Below are 9,546 nucleotides of genomic sequence, written 5' to 3' on the forward strand. Positions count from 1 at the left end.
GGATGGATCTAGACTGTTCTCAGTGGTAGCAGATGACAGAACAAGGAGAAACAGTCTCAAGTTGCAGTGGGGGAGGTTTAGGTTGGATATTAGGAAAAACCTTTTCACTAGGAGGGTTGTGAAGCACTGGAATGCGTTACCTAGGGAGGTGGTGGAATCTCCTTCCTTTGAGGTTTTTAAGGTCAGGCTTGACAAAGCCCTGGCTGGGATGATTTAGTTGGGGATTGGTCCTACTTTAAGCAGGGGGTTGGACTAGATGACCTCCTGAGGTCCCTTCCAACCCTGATATTCTATGATTCTATGCCCAATGGCCTCTGATGGGATGTTAGCTGGGGTGGGATCTGAGTTACTACAGAGAATTCTTTCCTGGGTGTCTGGCTGGTGAGTCTTGCCCACATGCTCAGGGTCTAGCTGATCGCTATATTTGGGGTTGGGAAGGAATTTTCCTCCAGGGCAGATTGGCAGAGGCCCTGGAGGGGTTTCGCGTTCCTCTGCAGTGTGGGGCACGGGTCACTTGCTGGAGGATTCTCTGCACCTTGAAGGTTTTAAACCATGATTTGAGGACTTCAAATAGCTCAGACATAGGTCAGGGGTTTGTTACAGGAGTGGATGGGTGAGATTCTGTGGTCTGCGTTGTGCAGAAGGTCAGACTGGACGATCATAATGGTCCCTTCTGACCTTAAAGTCTATGATTCTACAGTATAGCAGCACAGCTATGATACTGCAGCTGGGGCATAGATGCTTTCTACATTGACAGATAGATTTTTTTTCCCATTGATGTAGTGAATTGACCTCTCTGAAAAAAAGTAGCTAGTCAATGGACAAAATCTTCTGTCAACTTAACTGTGTCTCCAGTGGAGGCTATGTTGCATAAGGCATCAAATTTTTCAGAGTCCTAAGCAATGTTTTAGGTGCAAACCATGCCTTTGTTTGAGCAGGTTGTGTTACTATGTGGACAGAAAACCCCTTCCACTTCTGTATGCTGCGTGTATGCTACAGGGTTAGACTGGCATAGCTACAATGACATACCTATGCCAACACACAAACAGTCCAATTCAACAATTGGGATATCTGGGAGTCTGAGATCATCTTAAAAAAATTAGATCATAGGCATCAGGAAGCAGTAAGAGGCATGTTTATTCCACTAGCAAAGGGGTCATAGAAAAGTGAGTGACAACCTAAGTGGCCACACCTTAAAACCAACAGAAGGTGGGGGATCTCTCCGGGATGAGTAACAGTTTCTTCTTGTCCTGGAGAGCAAAACCTCCCAGTACAGGTCATGTCCTGTTTTCATTCATGACGTTCCCCATTTCCTCCATCCTCCTTTCCCTCCCCTTTCTATGCACCTTGCCCTCCTCTCCTCTCGCTTTCCCTTGCCTCTACTCGCCCTGTGGATCTCTCCTTTCCCGGCTGATCCCTCCTCCCTTCCCAGCCCACCCCGCCCTCGGTCACTTGTATTGGCACGAACTCAGCTTGCCAAGGGCCATACCCCGCTACCTGTTTCCAGGCCAAGCCCCTCAGGGCCTGGGGGTCCCGTCCCACGGATCCCCTACTACTGCCCCCTCAGTGCCCTTCTCCCCAGCGCCCTCCTGCCCTGCCCTGCCCTGCCCTGCTCCCCTCCCCCTGAGGTGAGTCCCCGCCCCCATGGGCTCCTCACTTCCCCCCGCCCCGGAAGAGGCTATATATGGTGGCCAGCCGCGGGGCGCCCCAGGTGAGGCGCCGAGGCTGGGCCCCGCCTCCGCCCTGATTCACTCAGTTTCGGCCAGGCGCTGCGGGGTTTATTAGCCCGTCCTGGCCGGGTGGGGCTGCGCTAGCGATCGCAAGGGGCGGAGCGGCGGCCCCAGGCGGGTGTAACCGGAGACGGGAGGCGCGGCGGGACTCGGCCACTACCTGCGGAACCTGTCGGGCGGCCCGCTCAGTGACTGGGCGCGGTTCCCCGAGGCGCACGCACAGGTCGCTCTCCCGCAGCCGACAGGGCCAAGCGCTCCGGACTCCCCCCGACCCTCGCTCCCCGCTAGCCATGGAGCTGCTCCGCGGGGCTGCGCTGCTGCTGCTGGTGGCCGCCGCCGCCGTGTGCTGGGCTCAGCAGGACCAGGGTGAGTGCGGCCCCACTCCGCCCGCCAGCGGGGTACCCGAGGGCCTCGGCCCGCGGAGCTGCCGCCCGGCCCCGCGCCCCACCCGTCCGGGCCCCAGAATGGCACCTCCCGCCCCTGAGCAGCGGCGGGGCGAGGCGAGCTCTCCGCCCTGGCGCTCGAGACGCCGCTGGGGCTAACGCGGGCGCCGCCTGCTCCGCGCGGGGGACGAGCCCCCGGGGGACGGAGCCGGGCGCGCCGCGGGGCTGGGGAAGGCGCCGGGCCGGAGCGTCCCGTTCCCATCTGGGCGCCTGAGCCGCGCCCCGGAGCACCTGCCGGGTCTCGAGAACTAGCTCCCGGGCTGCCCCGCCCTGCGGGGAGCTGCGTGGGCGGTGCCGAGCCCGGCAGTGTGGGGTGGGGTGGGGTGGGGGCGGCGGATGCTGGGGGCGCTGCCCGGAGAAGCCCTCGGCCGGGAGGCGAGACCGTCCGTGGGGTCCGCCGCCGGTCTCGGCGGCTGGCACGAAGCCAGCATGGCCTGAGGAGCCGAGACGTTCTCCCTTCCCGTTCCCGCCCTGCCGTGCGCAGGCTGGCCCTGCTCTAGCCGCCCCGCTCCGCTCTGTCTCGGCACGCGCCCGCAGCCCGCTAAAACGCGGGAGCGGGCCCCGTTCGTAAGGGGTGAAGTACTCACAGCCTTCTTGGTGGTTTTCTTTTTCTCTCTTAATCTCTTTAGGCTGTACATGTTCCAAAAACAAACGCACAACCAACTGCAGTCTCAGTTCTGGTACCTGCCAGTGTATGTCCTTTGGGTCACACGTCCCAGTCAGGTGTGACACACGTAAGTATCACCTACACTCCTTGGTTTGGACAGCTTCTTACTGTGATCTTTTCAGGTGACAAATAAGAGCTTACTAGGTCTGACCACTGGACTGCTTTGGCAGTGATTGGTGCTGGCTGCTTCAGAGGAAAGGACAAGAAGCCACAAAATGGGCACTTAAGGAATAATTCACCCTTAGGGAAAGTTTCCTAACCCTCTGTTACTGAGTGAAAAGGTTATAAACCCCTCAAAATTTGCTTGTCCTGTCTAAACAAGTTCTCCATATTCAAATCTATGTATATGCCCCCCGCCCCCCTGTTTTTTTTAATCCTTGTCTTATGTCCCCTGGTAAGGTTTTCTTCTAGCAGCTTTCCAATTGCTGCCTTTCAGTAGAACATCATTCTACTTAGCAAACCAAAACCAGTCACTGATGTTTTGAACCAATGGTTCTGGTAACTTCAAGATGAAACTTTTTTTTTAACTATTCTTAGTGACTTCAAAATGTCTGCTGATGAAGGCAGAAATGGCTGGCTTAAAGAAGGCTGGTCGTCGGGAGAGACCAAAGTATGCATATGTAGACAATGATGGTATTTATGATCCTGACTGTGAAAATAGTGGCATCTTCAAGGCTAGGCAGTGCAATGGAACTTCCTGTTGGTGTGTGAACACTGCTGGAGCAAGAAGAACTGAAAAGAGTGACACGGAGTTGAAGTGCAGTGAACTAGTCAGAACAAGGTCAGTCTTGTAACAGAATATGACACCGTAATGTAATAGTATGTGACTTGCCCTCTATATTTTGTACATAAGGGAAAACATAGGCGTGTATATGTGAACCATGAATCCAGTAGTCCTTACCTCCTATTAAGTTAATCAGTTTTTAAAATAATTTGATACTTCATTTAATACAACTGTATCAGTGTGCAGGGAATGGTGGAAAGTTTCTAGTCCTTCTTGCTCACCACAACTTAATTTAAAAATAGGTTAACATTAACCTCAGAACATGAGTAAGCAAAATATTTTAATATATTGGTGTACCTGACTTTGTAGCTACTTTAAGTATTTGCTCTAACTGCTTGGCTTTTATATTTCAGCTGGATCATCATTGAAACAAAACACAGTGAGAGAAGTACAGCTGTGGATGCTTCTCGTTTGAAGGAGTAAGTGCATCAGATTAAAACATCTACTGTTTGTGCTATAGTATGCAGTTGAGGATGTCTATTTTTTGCTAGGTTTCAGAGTAACAGCTGTGTTAGTCCGTATTTGCAAAAAGAAAAGGAGTACTTGTGGCACCTTAGAGACTAACCAATTTATAAATTGGTTAGTCTCTAAGGTGCCCCAAGTACTCCTTTTCTTTTTTACTAGGACTGCCAATTAATTGTGGTTAACTCCAACGATTTTAATTCAAAACAAATTAACATGGCGATTAATTTTTTAATCAAGTTAATCACACTGTTTGAACAATAATAGAAGACCATTTTAAATTTATTCATATTTTGGATGTTTTTCTGCATTTACAAATGTATTGATTTCAATTATAACATAGAATACACTTTATTTTTGATTACATATATTTGCACTGTAAACAAAAGAAACGGTATTTTTCAATTCACCTCTTACAAGTACTGTGGTACAACTTACAAATGTAGGTTGTTTTTTGTTACATAACTGCACTTCCAAACAACAACAATGTAGGCTCTAAAGTTTTACAAGTCCACTCAGTCCTAGTTCTTGTTTGTCTTAGCGATTGGCTGAACAAGTTTGTTTACATTTACAGGAGATAATGCTGCCCGCTTCTTATTTACAATGTCACCTGAAAATGAGACCAGGCGTTCGCATGGCAGTTCTGTAGTGGGCATTGCAAGGTATTTACGTGCTAGATAGAATGAAGGGGCATATAAATACCTTGCAATGCCCGCTACAGAATTGCCATGCGAACGCCTGGTCTCACTTTCAGATGACATTGTTTACATTTCTGGGAGATAATGCTGCCCGCTTATTTACAATCTTAGTGATTTGCTGAACAAGAAGTAGGATTTAGCGCCTGCAAGTCCTCAAGTTTTCCATTGTTTTATTTTTGAGCACAGTTATAGATTTTTGTTACATATTTTTAAATTGCGCTTTCATGATAAAGTACTTGTATAAGAGTGTTTCGATTTACTATTTCATCTTTTTTACAATGCAAATATCTGTAATAAGTGTAAAGTGAGCACTGTATGATTTGTTGTAATTGAAATATATTTTAAAATACAGAAGAAAATCCAAAAATATTTAAATGGTATTCTATTATTATTTAACCATGCAATTAAAACTGCAATTAATCACAATTATTTTAATCCCGTGATTGATTTGTTTAATTGCTTGACAGCCCTAATTTAAACCAAGTAAAATACAATATTGCCAAACCTAAGAAATTTTAGTTAGAACACCAAAAATAATTGGCCTTCTGGTTTGAGTCTTTGAGTTACACTTACGTCCCACTATCGTGCTCTTCCCTGCAACTGTGAGGGCTAGAAACTTTAGATTAAAATTGCCATGTAATCACTTGAGACTGAGCTGGTGTGTGTGGTGTGTTTTTGTTTTTTTAAAGGCAAATATTGCAAGCATCCCAATACCTGACTCACTTCATTAGAAGTTTTGACTTGGCCTTCACAATGCTTTATCATACACTCCCATGAAAGTGCCAATTGCCACAGGAGCTGTTGCTATATGTAGTTCCTTCTATAGGGGTTGTCTTACTCATGAAAATGAAGACTCCCAATATGTTTGGGTGGTGGTCTAGCTTCTATGTAAATTTAGAGTTGCTACATTTTAATATTGTAATCTTCTTGCAGAACCATCAAAAATGAATTTAATAGGCGTTATTTGCTGGATCCAAAGTATATAAGTGATGTTGTGGTAAGAGGCGTACCTTTTTTGTTACTTAGAGTTGTGTCAAACTCAATTTAATATTTTAAGATTGAGCTCATACAGAGCAAGCATTTTGGTGCTAGTATGACTAAAACACTGTTAAATTGGAATATTCCAGTTGAATAGAAAGGATGATAGTATTGTTTCAGTGTAATCATTCAATTGACTAAAGTAGAGCCTGAAGAGTAGGCAGTGCCTAAATCTAGATTAGCTTTAGAGTTGGATTTTCTCCGTTCTCTCTCCAAAATGGGAGAGAGGTGCTTTGTTTGTGAGGAATCTACTCTTGCTCAAGAACATGTTTCTGAGACACTGCCCCTACCTTCCCTTTCCTGTGAATCCTGTCCTGACAATCCCTTCGTGAGTAGTTCAGGATTTTGGTCATGTCTGAATTGGAAAAATCAGAGTAAAGGCTGGTGCAAATTCTCATCAATTCACTGTGTGCAAAATAATTCTAAAATTCCTCCCCCCACCATATAGCTAACTTCAGTTTGAACCATTGCATGGTTAAGCAGCATCTAGTGTGCTATTTTTGGTATTTCCATCTTCTTGTTCTCAATCTGTAAAACTGCTCATCAATAACATTTAAAAGAGCATAATTCTATGGGATTGCTTTAAAATATTATAAATCACTTGTTAATTTTTTTCATCAGTCCAGTTGTTTACAAGGAAGTAATTACAGTAACACTGCTTTTACTTTTGCAGTATGAAAACCCTTATATCACTATTGAACTGAAGCAAAATGCTTCCCAGAAGTCTCCCCAGGATGTGGATATAGCTGATGTGGCTTACTACTTTGAAAAAGATGTAAGAATGCATTAATAGTTTGCTTTCAAAACAGTGACTTCTAACAACTATATTTGAGTTGTATTCAACATTGTTTAGATGGATTATTGCAGAAGAGCAGTGTGCTAATAAGTGCCTCTTCAACCTCCCACAGGTCAAAGGTGACACTCTAATTCAGAATGGCATGCTACATATTAACATCAGTGGAGAACCTTTAAAATTTGGTCAACCTCTAATTTACTATGTTGATGAAAAGGCACCAGAGTTTTCCATGAAACGTCTGACTGGTGGTGTTATTGCAGTTATTGTAGTGGTGATACTAGCAATTGTTGCTGGAATTGTTGTACTGGTAAGTTTAGCTGTAAACTAGTTAAGTAATACTGGCAATGTACACTTTGTGCCAGCACTCTAGACCAGTGGTCCCCAACTCTTTTTCTCTGCTGCAGCACACCTCGCGCGCCAAGGGGTCTTCCTCCTTCTCCTACCACCCCGTCCCCAGTGAATGACAGCAGGAGGGAAGGGGATGGGAACAGGAGCTGACCTGTTGCTCACACAGGAGGGGTGGGAGGAAGAGAAATTAAGCTCTGATTGGTTGCCCTGGAATAGACAAGGCCAATGGCTAATCAGAAGGGGGCATTCCCTCACTTTTTCTCATGTGTACTTTTGGAAAAAATTCCACAGCCCACCTGTTTGGGCCTGACACTGCATGACTGTGCTATGGCTCACCAGCTGGAAAACATTAGTGTAGACTACAGAGGAGCAATCATGTATATTACAGCAGAAAATGATTTCTGTAAAATGACTTGCACTCAGTCTGTAATCTGACTGTATAAAATAAATGACCTCACACTTGTCTCATTCAGAGCTCAGTCTCTGAATGAAAAGCTTGTTTTTGTTCTTTTTCTGTATAGCTTTGATGCAGCATACAAGTAGGTGATCTTTTGGAGGTAGGAGGGATTGGGAGAGTGGAAGATAGGAGAATTTAAATCTGTATATGGATGGAGATAAGATTTTTAATCTGCTAGTCCAATGTAGTAAAGTGGATAGCAGAAACTTTTTTTTTCTTTCCCTTCTTTAAGGATTCAAGGTTTGGGAAAATTTAAAGCACAGAGCAGGCTTGAGGCTGAACACTGAATTGTGATGCTTGACTTAACTGTCTAACCTATCTGTCTTTTACAGGTTATCACGCAGAAAAGGAGAGGAAAGTATGAGAAGAGTGAGGTAAGTTCTAAAGGACCGAAAACACTTCATTTAGAAACAGACTTGTGTGGAGTTTCACTTTCCTCAGGATTCGTTTAGGGGGAAAGACTTTTTCAACTAAGGCAAAATTTTTTGTGTGGGCTGCAAAAAAAAGTCAAAGCTTTGTGTCCATATACAAGTGACTCTAGTTGCAATGACTTAGTGTGGCCAGAGCTCATGTTTTTAGAAGTCTGAATTTCTGTTTAGCTACATCCTTTCCTAATATCTACAGGATTATGACTATATACAAGCAATGTACTTGGCACTAGGGGCAGTCTGATGCCAAGAACTTTTTTTGTCTGGTACTTCTGTGCCTTAAGACTGAGGCCTCAAATGAGGAAGGCACAAAGCATCTAGCTTTAAAACTTCTGCTCTCTGCCAAGCAGAAAGAAAAATTCAAATTTTTTGGGTTCCTTGAGGTAGTACTGGCAAGCCTAGCATTCTGTGATGTAGCAGCTGTGGTGGTGGTAGTAGCAGATTTGACTCTATGGTCTATGTACTGATGTCTAAAACTCTTTTGGAAAAGGGAGGAGTAACTCTAAAACTTGTCATAGCATTGTGGCAGACCTCTTTTTGAGCAAGGTTAATGCATATTGGGTGCACTAAGCCCAAACATTTATGCAGGCATTCAGTTCCTGGTAACTGAGTTAAGCCCATTCATAATTGTTTGCAGCATCTACTAACAATAGTTAACTTAAGCCCATGAGTAAGTGGTAGCAGGAGGAGAATTTTATTTTCTGTTTGGCTGAGTGAAGTGAGGCCCTACACAGTGCATGCCAAGCTATGGCCATGAATTATGTAAGCATGGGATGACAATGGCTGGCTATGATAGGGTGTTTGGGGCAGTGGTAGAGCTAATAGAGGGACAGGGGAGTGACTGCCACCACCTCCCTCCCCACAGTGGCCTTTAGGTAAATATAATTGTCTTCCATCATCTGTACCATTAATATTTTTCTCCTTCCCCACCAGGCAAAGGAAATGAATGAAATGCAAAGAGAACTAAACCCATAACTGAAGTCAGTAGAAGACAAATTGTGAACTATTAAGGAGGCAAACAGAACTGAAACAAGACTAGAAGTGTGGATTTCAATTTGTAAATGTTTGTGGTCTACAGGGAAAAAATTACGTGACTTAGTGATCTCTCAAATTCTAATGAGCATAGATAGGATAAGTACTAGTACCATTGTCACCAATCTTGAGGGGGTGGGAGGGATACAAGTTTAATTTGGGAGCTGGCTAACTCTTCAAGAGATTGTAATGATCTGAACGGCAGAAGTGTTGCAGTAACCTGCACATCAGAGTATACACATTTATTACAAACTTCCTACTACCAATGGAAAATTAATCTAAATACACTTTTTTTTGAGGCTGGCCTTGTCAGGATATAGCTACAGAACTCTGAATACCTGCTATCTGGCTCATGTATAGTTGAATATGGCTTTGTTTTTAAGGATGTCTGTATGTACACTGTCTTTGATACGTTTGCTGTAACTTTTTTATGACTTGAATTTAATAAAACTCTAAAACAAATTTTCAGCTCCCTCTTTATTATATTGAATTTATATTATTCTGCTAGTCTAATTAAACTAATCGTGCAGTACTTCAGTACTATCCTCTGTGCTCCAACTGTAAAAATATCTACAGAAGAAAGTAAGCAACCCAGACGTACATGTGCTCTAACCTTCCCATAGGTTTCAGAGTAGCAGCTGTTAGTCTATATTAGCAAAAAGA

The 9,546-nt window shown here is 44.6% G+C and overlaps 1 protein-coding gene across 1 annotated transcript; it reads left to right on the top strand.

Moving 5' to 3' along the window:
• The first annotated feature begins 1,713 nt into the window (after positions 1–1,713).
• On the top strand, positions 1,714–9,345 carry EPCAM (epithelial cell adhesion molecule). Its single transcript, XM_084623543.1, has 9 exons — positions 1,714–2,096; positions 2,803–2,907; positions 3,378–3,621; positions 3,978–4,043; positions 5,718–5,781; positions 6,496–6,597; positions 6,731–6,925; positions 7,756–7,797; positions 8,785–9,345. The coding sequence occupies exons 1-9, from the start codon at positions 2,021–2,023 to the stop codon at positions 8,824–8,826; spliced, it is 936 nt and encodes a 311-aa protein (XP_084479669.1). The 5' UTR covers positions 1,714–2,020; the 3' UTR covers positions 8,827–9,345.
• The last annotated feature ends 201 nt before the right edge of the window (positions 9,346–9,546 follow it).

The sequence above is a fragment of the Lepidochelys olivacea genome, assembly GCF_965140295.1.
Source record: "Lepidochelys olivacea isolate rLepOli2 genome assembly, chromosome: 3".
In the NCBI taxonomy this organism is placed as follows: domain Eukaryota; kingdom Metazoa; phylum Chordata; order Testudines; family Cheloniidae; genus Lepidochelys; species Lepidochelys olivacea.